This window comes from Lepidochelys olivacea, assembly GCF_965140295.1.
Source record: "Lepidochelys olivacea isolate rLepOli2 genome assembly, chromosome: 3".
NCBI lineage: Eukaryota > Metazoa > Chordata > Testudines > Cheloniidae > Lepidochelys > Lepidochelys olivacea.
In genome coordinates, this window is record NC_140413.1 from 93,614,870 (window position 1) to 93,631,586 (window position 16,717).

The window sequence follows — 16,717 nt, forward strand, 5'->3', positions numbered from 1 at the left end:
ACAGAGCACAAATCTGTATATCCCAAATTCAATGGAGCAGCTGAACAGTGCTCTGCTTTGTCTCCGCCCTTTGACACCTGGGGCAGCATCCCAGCTGTGAGAGCCTTTGGGATTTTACCAGAATGTAAGGACTAAAAATCCAATTCCTTTGCTGTTCCAGGAAAGCACAACCCTTCGTTCATAACTACATGGCACTTAAATCTTAGAAATCCAAGAAACCACTGGACATTCATTTTTGGTCTTGACTCAGTTGTTAAAATCAGTGATTGTATATGGTACAAAATTAAGATGAAAAGACTCCCAGTTGGCACAGCTTACAACTGTTATCAACTAATCAAATTGTTGTATATTTAGTCACAAAACTTTCCCTGGTGACATAAAATTTGGCCTCTCAGCCTAAGATGAATTCAGATTTCTACAGTGTAATTGTTACCTGCTTCATCTTTCTTCAGATCCCAATCAAGACAGGGAGACGATGTTTCAAAATTAATTTATAGCCCCTTTTTCCTATTCAGTTTTTCCTGTTATTGTGATGCAGCTTTTTAAAAACAGTAACAAAGCACAGCAAGATTCTCTACATCAAATACAATAACTCACCAGCATAATGGGAAGAAAGGGAACCATAAACTTATATTATACATTGGGAAACAAGTTTGGAAAATGTAATTTTAAAGTAGTTCTTGTGCTTTTAGTACCATTTTTAGGACTCCTTTGTTAAATTAATATCAGTTGGGGCAAAAAGTCCAGTATGTCAAGCTAACTTACTGAATTTTCTTTTATAGACTTGCCATGCTAGTGTAATAACAGAACTATAGGTTACACTGTAATGGAATTATTTTTATATACTCCAGTTTTTAAGTCAGTATTTTAACTATCTGAAGTCACAATGAACAGAAAAGATAAAACAAGTAAATGAACCTTAATGAAAATTTGTTTTGCAAAAAGTATTTTAGATTAGTTGCCATTTTTTGTACTAGTGATACATAAAGTTATTTTGACTTATTTTATGTTTCAGAAACCCAGGCTTATACACACCAAAACACACATTTAAGAATGTTGAAATCATTTATTTACCTCAGAATTATCTTGCTTTTACTGGTGCAATGTTTTTTATATAATGGCAATATGTACAATCAAGCCAATCAATAAAATCACTGCACTAAATAATGCATATTTTAGTAATCTGCCTTCCCATTTATCCATTCTGAGAATATAAAATTAGCATATAAGATTACAAATATACATTTATGGTATAAACATATTTTTAAAATCATTATGGCTGAGGGCAGTATCAATCCCTTGTTCCACTTGGATGTAACTATTCCTCCTCAGCCAAATCACAAGGTCAGATCAGCTGCATACAGGAAAGCTGCTTTGCTTTTGCTCATCCCCATTCACATAAATACAGGATACCCAAGTGATTATTCTCAGTACTGCTTCTTATTGCCAGACCTGTGCAGAATTTTAAAGTTTTAGGTAAGATGATGTGGGTAGGAGATGACCAAAATGTATTAGTTTGGGAACAGCTTCCAGAGAATACAAACAAGACCCCTAAGTTAGCTAAGGGCAGATTTTCAAGCAATCTACCAAATAAATATAAGGCAATACATTCAGTATGGCTGGAAAATTATTTATTTTTCAGTTGATCCAGTTCAGATGATGTCCCCTTGAAAAACTTATATTCTGAAAACCTTTATTATTGATTTTAACATATGTATATTTCCACAGCATGAATTTTTATGGAGACTGATATAAAACAATCAGCATTCACTTTCAGAAGTCATCTAAAGCTTGAAGATGAAATGCTTGTTTGCTTGATCTATGTGCTCTGCATTCAAATGTTCCTCATGTCTCTCAACAGCAATGGCCTGTAGGTTGCCTCCAAGCTTTCCATGTATTCTAAATAATCACTCACTCGAAATCTATGGAGTGCTTCTTCCTGCACAAATGCACACAACAAAATTATTAGCTATGAAAAAAGATGCAATATTACAGTGTAATGAATTTTAGACGTTTGAAGGTAGCCTATTTTACTTTTGCATGTCACTGCCTTGGTGTTTTATGGTGCAAACAGATACTTTATTACCTTTTGTTTAAAAGTGAAAAATCAGTGTGCTCATGTTCAGACAGCTCTTCCTAATTAGAAATTTGCTAACAAATGGCTTTTTCCGACTGAACCCATTTCTTCACTCTTAGGAGAGCATGCCATTTGATGATTTCAAGGAATACAAAATAAGCCTTAAATAGCAATGACAGGTTACAAAAACAGTCTTTTCTCAAAGTGTATACAAGCTCTGGAAGCCCTAAGGTTGTTAATGTGCTAGGTATAATGAATAGGTTCCCAGTACGTTGATCCACTCTTTCTGCTAACAGCCAGCTAGGAGAATAGCACTCGTTATATATTTTAAAAACCAATTATGAACACTGATCTTCAAAATATGCTCTTTTAAAGCAGGCTAAGATACTTTTGTTTCATTGTCATTGTAAACAACAATGAACATTCTATAAAGCTCTGGATTTCATGTCCATATTTAACAGGGCAAAATAAGTCTGACCGCAAAAAAGACGATCAGGCTAAACCCTTCCATGGGACTGACAAGGTAGACAAGGGAGAAGGATCCTGGCAGATGTATCCTCTGCAAAAAGAAACCAAGAGTAGAGCTGGATTCAACAGGAAAACCAAGAAAAAACTCTCTGGTACACTTTGATACTCCTTTGAGCAGGAACAACCTGTGTGCTGATCATCTGCTGAGCAGTGTGACTGATAAAGCAGCATATGCTGTAACAAGCATTTAGGAGCTAGACAGTGCTCTAGGGCACATGGCTGGTGCATTAGCTGAGCACTCCCCTAACTAGCGGTCTACTGAGCTTAGAGTGACCAGATGTCCTAATTTTATAGGGACAGTCCTGATATTCAGGGTTTTGTCTTATATAGGCACTTATTACCTCCCAATCTCTGTCCTGATTTTTCACACTTGCTATCTGGTCACCCTAGTTGAGCTCATGGAGCACAATTTCCTACCATCCAAAACTCTGCACATCCCTGTTTGAATGAGGGTCTGAGGATGTCCTTACCCTTTTCCTCTCCTCCTCACAAGTGCAAACAAGGGCACACTTTTGTCTTATTTTGGGGAATCTTTTTCGCATATCTGGAATTCATCTAAACTAGCTATAATACACCACAGATTCAGAGAAGGATGGAGAGTAAATGTGGATTTGCAGAGGCAGTGAGCTAGAGTACCCAGACCCTCATGTGATGGATGGAAATAGGAAAGGTACAAGGAGCTTTGCCCCAGCCCCCATGCAAGGGCCAGTGATAATCACAGACCTTGCACTTAAGGAAGCACCACAAGACCTGTTGATTCTAGTAATTCTGGGGCTGCAAGACACCTCAAAGAGAGAAGAGACATCGCCTTCCCCACCAACATGCTGGCCAGTGGATCAGCTAGACACAGATAAAGGAAAATGCTGTACTATCCTAAGGGAAAGTGCAGCATGCGCAATCCCCAAGTGCTCCTTGGAGCTTTGGCCTGGATTGTGCTTCCCAAGACATAACCCCTCTCAAAGCTCTCAGCTTCATAATGCCCCCCCTGAATACAGCTGTGTAATTATACAATCTTCTGGAGAATTTCAGTTACTAAGTACACTTTGTTTCTTCCTGAAGAACTCCACTGTAGGAGGGTAGCAAACAGAAGCCATTCCCAAGGGGAGGGTTGGAGGAACGTTTAACTCAAGAAGGCTGCCTGCTCAAACAAACATCCAATTTAGCTTCAGAATCAGAGAACATTGCTGAATAAAAGTGTAAATTTAACTACAAATGGTGATTTGAAGCCTTACAAATCTCAGACATACAGCAGCAGCCAATAAAGTCAACATCTGTCACAAGTCACTATAAACCTGTATCTTAGCTACTCAAGTTACTTCCTTGTCTAAATAGGGACAATAACCTCAGTATCTCAGATACCAATGTGTGATACATTCTTGGAAAACACTGATCTTCTAACAGAATGAACCTAATGTGGATATATTATGGAGATGAGCCTTGGAGGGGACTATTCCTCTGATAGAATGGACTCTAAATGGATCTATTTTAGGATTATGTATTGGAGCCCTTCCACATAATAATCTCTGTCTTTCTGGAATGAACCTCAGCTAGCTAGATCTCAATTTAAGCCTCTCTGTTGGCTAGACTCTTTTAGGGATGCTCCTACGTGACATCAAGTAGACAGAAAATGAAGTCTTATGTCCCAAGAGCCATAAACAGTAAATTGAACATTAGGGCCCATACCTGACAAATTTGTTCCCCATATGACTGGGGAAGATTTGGTAGAAAGATTCTTGCAAATGTGAAGAAACTGGAGTCCCTGAACCCTGGGAAGTAGGAGAGAGACTGATCAATATGAATGGCCTCGGTGTTCGGTTGCACCTAAAGAAGGGAAGATTTTCACAACAAAGGCTCTGATTCAACAGAGGTGGTTCTGGATGGATGAAGCAGAATCAGTGTCTTGGAGCTGAGCAGCTATGCTTTGTCTCTAGATCCGAAAGCATAAGTAGGAGCCAGAGAATCCTTCCATTTTGGTGAGTGTTAGATCAAAGGATTAGCCGGGACCTCTCAAGAAACCTTTCTTACCTCATTGACAACTCCACAAATGGTGACTAGGGTCTTTAAAGGCATCAGATGCAAAACTTCCTCCCATACCTAACATACACATTGGCACTCCACATTAAACAGTGGCTAAATCCCTCATAATCAATAAAACTGAATGTACTGAACCACCTCACATCCCTAAACCACACCTGCAAACAGAAATTTGAAGAAATTCCCTGTTTGCCTAGATTTAGAGCTCTTCTTGAAAATCACTATTTCATAGTGAAACAGAGTCTTGAATACTACTTCTGTTTGAATAAAGATTCTAGGTCTCTTTCGCTAATCTATTCATAGAGGTGGTAAGTATTTATGTTGGGACCTAGAACAGGTTAGTGGAAGACAAGGTTATTCACTTTGTGTAGTAACTGAGGTTCTTCAAGATGGTTGTCCCTGTGGGTGCTCCATTTTAGGTGTTTTGATGCCCTGTGCTTGTAATTGGAGATTTGTGGTAGCAATGCCTGGTTGGGCTGCGCACGTGCTGTAGCCATCTCGTGCCACTCCGAGCGGGTACATAGTGGTGCACAGCCGATCGTCCCCATGTTCCCTCTCTACCTCAGATAATCGGCCTGAAATTCTGAAGTAGAGGGCAGGAGAGGGTAGTGGAGCACTCACAGGGACAACCATCTTGAAGAACCTCAGTTACTACACTAGATGAGTAACCCTCTCTTGTTCTTTGAGGAGTGTCCCTGTGGGTGCTCCACTTTAGGTGACTGTGGAGCAGTGCCCCTCAGTGGAGGCGAGGGGCTTCAAAGTTGCACTGTTGATGGTGCATAACACAGTAATTCCAAAGTGAGCATCTGACACGGATTGTTGTTCTAAAGCATAGTGTTTAATGAAAGTATGGACTGATGCCCAGGTAGCTGCTCTGCAAATGTCAGTGATAGGGATGTTATTGAAAAGGGCCACAGATGCTGCCATTTCTCTGGTGGAGTGTGTGCAAACTCCTGGAGGAGGTTGTAGATTATTGTTTTGGTAGCACAAATGGATACATCCTGATATCCATTTGGTTAGTCTCTGTTTTGAGATGGTTTGACCCATCGAGCAGTCTGTTATGGAAACAAATAGTCTGGTGATTTTCTAAATGTTTTTATTCTTTCAGTGTAGAAAGCTAATGCTCTGAGAACATCCAATGTGTGGAGTGAGGCCTCCTTTCCATCCGTATGCGGCTTAGGAAAAAATACAGATAAGTAAATGGGTTGGTTTAAATGAAAGGGGGAGGTGATTTTATCTATAAGAATATTGTATAAGGTGGATGTGCCATTAGGGCACCTAATTCTGCCACCCATCTGGTGGATGTGATGGCAATGAGGAAAGCCCCCTTCATGGGTAAGTGCAACAAAGAGCAAGTTGCAAGGGGTTCAAGAGGCTTTCCCATGACTCCTCATAGAACAAGGCTGAGGTCCCACATGGGTGTAGCGTTTATCATTGTGGGATAAGTGTTTTCAATGCCTTTAAGGAAGTGTTTAATCATCGGTGAGTAAATATGGTGACCCCATCCACCTTTTTATGGAACGAAGTAATAACAGCCAAGTGTACTCTGATGGAGCTTGTGGATAGTTGGGGATTGGTCCTGCTTTGAGCAGGGGGTTGGACTAGATGACCTCCTGAGGTCCCTTCCAACCCTGATATTCTATGATTCTATGATAGTTTGCCATCTGATGCAAGTATGGGAACCATGCTTGTCTGGGCCATGTGGGCGCTATGAGAATGACCCCTGGATTTGTCCTGCTTGATCTAGTGAATGACTTATCTTAGGAGTGGGGTCAGAGGAAATGCATACATCAGTGGTGCCTCCCATTTTATGAGAAGAGCATTGCCTAGGGAGTGGTATCCCAATCCCACTCTGGAGCAATATTGTGGGCACTCGACATTCTGAGCTGTTTCAAATAGATCTATGGTGGGGAACCCCCATTGTTTTAATATGGATTTGAGAATTTCAGGATCCATCTATGACTCATGCATTTGTGAGAAATCCCTGCTTAGTACATCCACTGTTGTATTCTGACATCCCGCCAGATACGATGCCGATATCTCTATGTTGTTGGTGAAGCACCATTTCCAAAGGCGTATCATCTCTGTACATAGGGAGTATGATCGTGCTCCCCCTTGGCAGTTTATATAAAACATGCATGCTATATTGTCCATGAAGATCTCGACTGTATTGTTCTTGACTAGAAGGAGAAAGTGATCACATGCATTTTGGACTGCCCTTATTGCCAATAAGTTTATGTGTAGGTTGGACTTCGCTGGGGACCTGCAGCCTTGGACTGTATTGTTGAGTAGATGTGCCCCCCCAATCTATTAGGGAAGCGTCTGTCGGAATTGTCATGGTTGGAGTTCTTTATTGGAAAGGGACTCCTGAGCAGATGTTCTTTGGTTGTGTTCACCACGTTAATGAGTCTTTTACTCTGCGTGGCATTATGAGGCATCTGTTGAGAGAGTGTCTGTGTGGTATATACACTGTTCGAAGCCAGGCCTGCAAGCATCTCATGTGGAGTCTGGCATGCTTAACAACAAATGTTGTTGCCGACTTGTGCCCCAAGAGTTGTAAACATGTTCTGGCAGATGTTTGTGGGCTTTCCCTCACCACTGAAATTAGGTTGACGAGGGTGAGGAAGCATTGTTGGGGTAGCGTTACTATTGCTGTTAGACAGTTGAGACAGGCTCCTATGAATTCAAACTTTTGGACAGGAACCAATGTGGACTTTTGCACATTTATTTGCAATCCTAGGTTTGTAAGTGTTATCGTGCTCTGTGTGGTGTTTATTGCTTCTTGCTGTGTTGGTGCCAGTATGAGGCAGTCGTCCAAGTATGGAAATATCATTACTCCATGTCTGCACAGGTGAGCTGCAATGACAGCAAGAACCTTTGGAAAAAAACCCTTGGGGCAGTGGATAGGCCGAAGGGTAGTACTCTATGGTGGAAATGAATCATAGAATATCAGGGTTGGAAGGGACCTCAGGAGGTCATCTAGTCCAACCCCCTGCTCAAAGCAGGACCAATCCCCAACTAAATCATCCCAGCCAGAGCTTTGTCAAGCCTGACCTTAAAAACTTCCAAGGAAGGAGATTCCACCACCTCCCTAGGTAACGCATTCCAGTGTTTCACCACCCTCCTAGTCAAAATTTTTTTCCTAACATCCAACCTAAACCTCCCCTACTGCAACTTGAGACCATTACTCTTTGTTCTGTCATCTGCTACCACTGAGAACAGTCTAGAGCCATCCTCTTTGGAACCCCCTTTCAGGTACTTGAAAGCAGCGATCAAATCCTACCTCATTCTTCTCTTCCACATACTAAACAATCCTAGTTCCCTCAGCCTCTCCTCATAAGTCATGTGTTCCAGTCCCTTAATCATTTTTGTTGCCCTCTGCTGGACTCTTTCCAATTTTTCCACAACCTTCTTGTAGTGTGGGGCCCCAAACTGGACACAGTACTCCAGATGAGGCCTCACCAATGTCGAATAGAGGGGAATGATCACGTCCCTCGATCTGCTGGCAATGCCCCTACATATACATCCAAAAATGCCATTGGCCTTCTTGGCAACAAGGGCACACTGTTGACTCAGATCCAGCTTCTTGTCCACTGTAACCCCTAGGTCCTTTTCTGCAGAACTGCTGCCTAGCCATTCAGTCCCTAGTCTGTAGTAGTGCATGGGATTCTTCCATCCTAAGTGCAGGACTCTGCACTTGTCTTTGTTGAACCTCATCAGATTTCTTTTGGCCCAATCCTCTAATTCGTCTATGGCCCTCTGTATCCTACCCCACCCTCCAGTGTATCTACCACTCCTCCCAGTTTAGTGTCATCTGCAAACTTGTTGAGGATGCAGTCCATGCCATCCTCCAGATCATTAATGAAGATATTGAAATGCTGTTTCCCTAGGATGAATCTCAGGAATCTTTTGTGTGATGGGTGGATAGTAATATGAAAATAAGCATCCTGAAGGTCCAGGGCTGAGAGTCAATCTCCTTTCGCTAATGCTGGAATTATTGTGCTTAGAGTCACCATTTTGAAACATTGTGTTCTCATGAATTTGTTGAGTTTTTGTAAATCCAGGATGGGTCTCCACCTACCGGTCTTTTTCTGAGTTAGAAAGTAATGTGAATAAAAACCACTCCCCCTGTGTTGTAATAGTACAGGTTCCATGGCACCTAATCGTACCAGGTGATTTATTTGCTGTTGTAACAGGTATGTAGGAGAGGCAGTGGCATATTAATGCCTAGGCCAACAAAGCCTAGGCCTAGGGTGGCAAATGTGCAGGGGTGGCAAATTTATAAAAGCAGCCAGAGGCTGCTTCCCTTGGCACCGGTTCGCGCCCTCTGCTCCTGGCCCCGCCCCACCTCCACCCCTTCCGTGCCCCCTCCCTGCCCCTATGGTCCCCTTCCCCAAATCCCCGTTCTGGCCCAGCCCCACCTGCTCTCCTGAACGCATCGCGTTCCCTCCTCTTCCCCCCTCCTTCGCGAATCTCTTTCGCGCACAAACACTGGCAGGGAGTGGGGAGAAATAGGACCTGGCGGCACACTCAGGGGAGGAGGCGGAGGCGGAGTGGAGGTGAGCTGGGGCAGGGAGTTGCTGTGGGGGGGGCAATTATTTCAGGGCCAAGGGGCGACAAAATCATTAATCCACCACCGGTGAGAGGGGACCCTGAAGAGGGATGAGGATGGGGGGTGGGTAGGTGGGATAGAAATAAAGGGGATAGAGTAGCCCTTCTGGATAATCTCTGAAACTCATTTGTCTGTCATGATGGTGTTCCAGACTGGGTAGTATGGTGACAGATGGTCTCCAAATGGGTGGGGGACTGTTTCTGGTTCCAGAGTCAAAGAGTGTGGAGGTTTCGTGCCCTCGACCACACCTTCAAAATAATCGTTTAGAGGTGGATTGTTGCGATGTCGAAGACTGATCTTGGTTCTGCTGACATCTGTTCTGTCTTTGTTTACGCTGTTGGTCACACTGTCTTTGGGACTAAGAATATAGCATAGAACAGAATCTCGGATTGTAAAACCTGCTCTGTTTCCTTTTCTTTGCAGGTATGTAAATGCCACGGGTTTTTAAGGTTGCCCTTGAGTCTTTAAGGGTGCGTAATGAAACACTGGTTTTGTCTGCAAGTAGTTTCCGCCCCTTGAAGTGTAAGTCCTCAACTGTTGCCTGGACCTCCCTTGGGAACCTGGAGAGGTGGAGCCCATGACCACAGATATCACAATGGATCATGCTGCTGTGTCTGCAGAGTCAAGGGAGGACTGGAGGGCAGTCCTGGTGATGAGAGACCCTTCAGAAATGTTTGCCTTGTATTGTTCTTTTTTGTCATCTGGTAAATTTTCAAAAAAAGTTGACATTTTGGCGAACAAATTGTGTGTATATTTGCCTAGCAGGGCAGCATAGCTGGCTATGAGGAGCTGAAGTGTAGCTGAGGAATAAGCTTTCCACCTGAAAAGGTCTAGCCTTTTCCAGTCCTTATCATATGGGGTCGTTCGAGACTGGTGTTGTTTCCCCCTTTGGTTGATTGCCTCTACTACTAAGGAGTTTGGTGTGGGGTATGTAAATAGGAACTCAGGAACTTTTGCTGGCATATAATATTTTTTTGGTCAGATCTTTTACATGAGGGTGGTACTGCAGTACGTGTCTGCCAGACTATTTTTGAAGGCTCCATGATTGCATCATTAATTGGCAGAGCTATCTTTGCTGATGGGGATGCCTGGAGTATGTCCGTGAGCTTGTGTTGGGCTTCTGTAGCTGAGCCAATGAAATGTCCAGAGATGCAGCAACCCTTATGAAGAGGTCATGAAAGGATTTGAAATCATCCCCCATGGTGTTTGTGGGAGGGTGGCATTATAGTTTTGTCCAGTGACAAAGATGAGAGGTGAGTAGGCAGCGAAGTGTCATGTTCAGCTGTGTCTTCAGGTTCCTCAGTGTCTTCGTCTTGTATTTCTGAGGGTGCTGGGACAGTTGGGGAAGGAGACCAGGATGTTCTGGACTTAGGCAGGCTAGGGGGGATGTGGTTTTGAGCCCTACACATTTCCCATGGATCCCAGTAGGACCAGTAAGGTCGGAATGGTATGGGGGGCAGTGCCCATGGGTGACCATACCATCCTCGTCTATCTGCAAGTGTTTGGTGATGAGATGGTCTTGCCTTGCGTGAGGAGTTCTGAAGAGTATTTATTACTGCATCATCATCTTCCTCATCACCAATCACCTGCAGATATACAGTGTGGTGGCTGAGCAGCAAGGAGTAGTCAGCTGGCTTACTACCGATCTAGATGGGGTACCCTTGGTGCCAAGTAGAGGAGATTCAGGAATTAAGACCACTATCAGGTCCGCATGCCTCACAAATTGCTGTGGAACTGTGAGGCTTGGTGCCAGAGACGGTGTGGTGGACAGCCCGGAAGCATGAGCTGAAGCTGCAGGTGCCGAGGATGTAGAGCTGTGAGGCACAGATACAGCAGTGGCACCACTGTAATGCTCAGTGCTGAGATTTTCTTCAGCTCCATGGGTGCCAAGCTGGAAGATTTCACTTTAGTGTGTGAACCTCCATTATGGCTTGCTGGCAGAGGGTTTTTAGCTCTTTGAGAACTCTCAGTGCCGGAGGTTCCCAGTGCCTCGTGGTGCAGTGCTCCCGGTGCCATCAGTACTGGGGCAGATTTTTCAACTGGAGATTGCTTCCTTTTAGGCGATTCTTGATGTGGGGACGTCTACAACTGCTTTTTGGTAGCCCTTCTAGGAGCAGGCTCCTTGGTAGCCATTGTTGAAGTGGAGCCCCTGTCAGAGGCTGCTGCTGGTGACCATTGGCCAGGGGGTGTCCTGAACTCAGGGTTGGAGGCTGGCCTGAGGGATTTCTCCATCATGAGGTGCTTCAGTTGAAGATCCCTGGCTTTTCTTGTCCTAGCTGTCAGTTTTCTGCAGTATGGGCACTTTTGAGTAACGTGTGTCTCACCAAGGCAGCGGACACACTGAGCACGATCGTCAGAGACCAGTACAGAGAGTCTGCAAGTCAGGCAGCATTTAAAGCCAGGTGAGCTGGGCATGCCTGAGAGTCGGTCTCTTAGAGAGAAAAAACAAGGGTAAACCCTGTTTGAGACTAAGACTGTATACCTGCGAGAGAGGCAGGAGTAGATAGGGAAAGTAAAGGAATTTTTTTTTTAATTTTAAAGAAATTAGAGTAATGCAAGGGGATGGGGAACTAAGTACAACTAAGCTAACACTATCGCTATGAACTAGCTACTATAAATCTTATCTGAGGTAAGAAAGGGTGCTGCTGATTGCTCCGACTCAAGCCAACGGAGGTGAATGGTTGGCTGTGCACCGCTATGTGACCATTCAGAGCGGCATGAGACGGCAGAGCGGCCCAACTGGGCACTGCTACCACAAATCTCCTATTGCAAGCACAGCGCATCAAGGCACCTAATGTGGAGCACCCCCAGAGAAACTCCTTGAAGAAGAACCCAGAGTTTTTTCCTTTCTTTTCAGTGATTGATATATTGGCAACTGATGTCTCCAGCTTTTTAATATAGAATGTTGAACAAATAAGGCCTCCTCCAAAAGGATAAAGTCTGTCTCTCTTGCTTCTTGCCCGCACCACTTCCCTCAGCTCCCATTGGCCGGGAACGGTGAACCGCGGGCACTGGGAGCTGCGGGCAGTCATGCCTGCGGACGGTCATTGTAAACAAACTGTCTGGATGGTCGATATAAACAAATTGTCTCACAGACCATCAGTGGATTACCCTGACAGGCCGCGTGTGGCTCGTGGGCCACAGGTTGCCTACCACTGATCTACTCTATTATTTTTTTAATTCAAGTTCAGCAATTTTATGGACTGTCAATAGGGTTAATTAGGTTTAATAACCATAATGCTGTTGGTCAATTACTAGTTTTCTTGAAATTTACAAGTCCAGGTTTGAGTTTTAACTTCTCAGTGCAGGGATTATTCACTTACTGTACTGAAACAGCACTCATAAAATGGAAGTCTAAAAGTTTCTGTATGCATAGTAATTGCAAAAGGAGTTGAATATACATTTTCCCATTTCTTTAGATGTGCTACATCTCCTCCATTTCTTATTAATAGGAGTCATTTGATATGTATAGAATCCCCAACCCTCTCTATCTATCATATACAAAGATATGGTATAGTGCTTGATGGTTGTATATTTTCTTTTTTTACCCGCTGCCACTTATATTTTCTAAAGGAAAGGATCATGATTTGTCAGCAAAAAATTATTTATCTTGCTTATAACTACCACTGTCTTTCCATACTGGCCTACCTTACTATTCCAGTTAAAAAAAAAAATCCTTTAAAATATGAGGACAGTTTCATTTGCACACAAAAAAGAAGCTACAGAAAAGCATTACATTCAGCACCTGATAATATTAGCCCTAACTCTTAAAATTCTCTAAATAGTCACATGTACCCTTCCAGGGTTCAAGAATCTTTTCCATTATACATTAAAAAAATAGGAGCTAAAATGTGAAAGAGAGAATTTTTTAAAGAACCTTAGTCCGATGATTTGTCCCTCCTCTAAAACCCTAACCACTTTCTTTATGTCTGTAAATAATAAGATGCACTGTTCCTGACAAAAGATTTATTTTTTCTTTTGCCGCTGTCTTCCTCCTTTGTTGTCTTGGCATCTCCTTTTCTTTTCTCTTACCTTCATCCCTTTGACTCTCCCTCAAAGCACTTACAATCATACTCCCCTCCAAACACAAATCAGCACTGGATACCCAGTGCGGCATGCGGGTGGCACTTCTAGTGTATAATATAAGAGAATCTCCATTTTATGAACACCAGTACTACAAATGATAAGTTATATGAACCATTTTTCCTGATTAAAAGAAATTATATAACAAAGGTGATGTTGATGATGAACAAGTCAACATCCTTTCACATTCTAATGCCTTTAGTACACTCAAAATGCCTTGCCGTGGTTTGAAAAACAAGAAAGCAATTACTCCTGACAGAATTCCAGAATTCATATAGCCCCCACTTTTCTGTGCCCCCTGCACAGAAAAATGAAAAAAAAAAAATCTGCCAGCAATACCTGGTTTTTCTGAGGTACCTCAACGGAAGCTAAAATTGTAAGGGAAAAGATTGTTCCTGAAGTTATTCAAAGTCAACCTATTTTTTGTTGACCTCCAAGTGTTTTGACTTTCAATGACACAGAGAATTCCAAATATCACCAAACTGGCCTTGAATTGCATACGTGCTGTCTCAAATTCTGCAGATGCAGAGAGAAGTTTTTCACTGTACAATTTGATCCTTTCAAGCAGAAGGAAATCACTAAGTGAGAAAAACTTGAAGGCTCTGTTTTCTGTACTGTAATTTAAATGAAAATCCTGGATTGCACAGAAATGCAGGACAATGATTAGCAAAACTGCATGACTTTCATGTGTGAAAGACTGAGCAATTTAAAATGACACTTTTTTTTTTTTTTTTTTTTTTGCTGTTTGGTGTTCTGTAATGTAATTTCAATGAAATTCCAGAATTATAACTGGAATGCAGGGTATTAGTTACTAACTGTTTGTAACTAACTTTCATTTGTTTAGGAAATGCTAAATAGTTATTGTGACTTTTTTCTGTTTTGTAGTTTAAATAAATTACCCAAACAACTGAAACTGGTGTGAGTCTATTGCATTATTTTGACAAATAAAATATGCAGAATTTTGAATTTTTTGGAGCAGAATCCCCCCAGGAGTAAGCAATACAGTACATCATACTGAAACTTATGTATCATACCTACTGTAATATTGTAAGACCCCTACAGTATAAGCGAATGACAAGTGAAAAAAGGGTCATATTGTGAAGCTACCAAAGAAAGGAGACTTCAGGAAGGGGTAAAAACTGGAGAAGCATTCAACTGCTGTCTATTCCAACTAATGTATTTAAAGGTATTATTCTCTACAGAATAAAGAAAGTGGTAGGGTCACAGTTTCAACAACAGGTATTGTTCAAACAAGAGAAATAATGTATAGATCAAATATCAACCCTATGTTTCATCACAGAACTGTTGATCAAATGGCATTTACCACTTCATATTGATTTTATAGATTTCCAAAAAGCCATACAGAGGATAAAACTCTTTTATGGAAGTTGCTGTGCCATTATGGAAATTTTCCCTTAGAAATATGTGAACATCATTCAGAGCTTTTATGAAAATATGACGTGCCAAGAAATACATAGCAGCAAACTGATTAAATCATTCAGGTGTCAGTCAAGACTGTTTTATGTCACCTATGATCTTTTTTACTGATAGGGGATTGGGTAATGAGAAAGACTACAGGGTCAGATAATGGACTGCCACACAAGTTAATAGGACCTTGACTTTGCAAATGACATCAACTTGCTATACCATACCAACAGAGACATGAAAGCTCAAACGTATGATTGCCAGGCCTCTGCACAGATAGTAAGGTTGAAAAATCAACACCAAGAAAACTAAAACCATGAGAATCAACACACAACATGAAACACCAACAGAAATTTCCGAGATGGACAAAGAAGAAGTCTGCTATTTCAAATATCTTGGTAACACTGTAAGTACAATGGGTGGAACCGATGAAGACTTTAAAACCAGAAGAGTAAAAGCTAGACATGCGTTTGTAACTCTAAAGCCAATCTGGAGAAACAGAAATCTTTCCCTCCAAACTAAACTTTGAATATATAACACCACTGTACAGTTGGGCTTACTATGTGGCACTGAAACTTGGAGACTTATTATGAGCACATTATTTAAATTCCATGTTTTCATTAACAGCTGCCTTAGACAAATCCTCAGTATCAGGTGGCTAGAAAGAAAGTCACAAACAAACAACTCTGGAGAATGATGAAACAGAAACCAATAGGAAAGGAAATTACATTAAAAAAATGAGATGGCTAGGACATAGATGGAGGAAAGACCTGAATAACACAGCAGTAGAGGCCTTGGACTGCAATTCCCAGGGGAAGAGACAATGAGGTAGACGAAGGATAACATGAAAATACACAAAAGAAGCAGAACTGAAAGCTACCAGAATGACATGGGAACAAGCTAAGAATGCAGCAGGAGATCAGCAAAGATAGTAGGCGGGTGAAGGCCCTTTGTTCCTCATGGAAAACAGACATGAGAGAGAGGGGGAGAGAGAGGAATGAGAGGAAAATAAAACCAATACTGGAAATTCAGTTGTTTGGCAAAATAGCATCTCTTTTCAGTCTGGAAAGTGTAGCTTTCCTCTAATCTGGTAATCTTAAAGAAAAAAAACATTACTTTGAGAAAAACCTGTAGATCTTGGGTCTGTGTGTGCTGCAGAATATCGTGCTGAAGATGTTTGAACACAGATATACACATATAGATCTGATAATCAGGACCAAGGAAAATACATGTAGCAATGTAGTGACAGATCTCGCTCCAGTCCAAGTAATTCCAGAAACACTGAGCTAGCCACTGCTGACAAATCTAGGGAAATATAAAAACAAATTCAATTTCCTACAGTATTTCACTGATAAATTAATAACTTTTCTATACCACAAACCTCTTTTCAACACCAAGACCATCCTATGCCCCCTTCTCATCCAGCCAGGATCTAGCTAGAACCCCTACCCAACCCATAGGTTGGTGGTCATGACTAACAGGCAGAGAACCCCGGCTTAATATATGCATTTAAAATGGATACACTACGTAGCTGGTATATTGAATAAAAAATATTATTTACCATAGTAACTGTGGTTCTTGAAGAGAGGCCTGTGTAGATCCCCACTCTTAAGAAAAGTGTGCCTCTAGTGCACAAACCCAAAAGTTTGTAGCAAGCAGTGTTGGTCTTAAATTCTTCCCTTGTACTGGGATGTAAGAGCATAAGAGGTGTGGCTCCCAATGCCCTTTAGTCATTCCCATGTATTCAAGACTCCCTCACCTGAGGCTCTAAAGAAGGTACACAGTGAGTCTGAATTCCTGTGGGTAACCATCTCAAACAACTGCAGTTAGCACACTCAGTAACCATTGTTCTCCTTTGAGAACTTCCCATATGGCTCACAACTCTTGGGAGATTCAAAAGAACAAGTGACTCTCCAAGAGGTGGTCTGAGAAGGATTAAGACCAAAATAATTCAAAGC

At 42.1% G+C, this 16,717-nt stretch overlaps 1 protein-coding gene across 7 annotated transcripts in view; it reads right to left on the reverse strand.

The window, feature by feature from the left end:
- Window positions 1–1,061: 1,061 nt before the first annotated feature.
- Window positions 1,062–16,717, reverse strand: part of TBC1D32 (TBC1 domain family member 32) — a 181,158-nt gene continuing 165,502 nt past the window's right edge. For 5 of the 7 annotated variants that reach the window (XM_084622138.1, XM_084622137.1, XM_084622139.1 and 2 more), the window contains 2 exons: window positions 15,876–16,064; window positions 1,062–1,939 (listed from right to left, as the gene is read on the reverse strand). In XM_084622138.1, coding sequence (XP_084478264.1) covers window positions 1,835–1,939; window positions 15,876–16,064 — 294 coding nt within the window. In that variant the 3' untranslated portion in view covers window positions 1,062–1,834. The remainder of the gene's footprint in view (window positions 1,940–15,875; window positions 16,065–16,717) is intronic. The other 2 variants (XM_084622140.1, XM_084622141.1) reach the window with 2 other exon arrangements.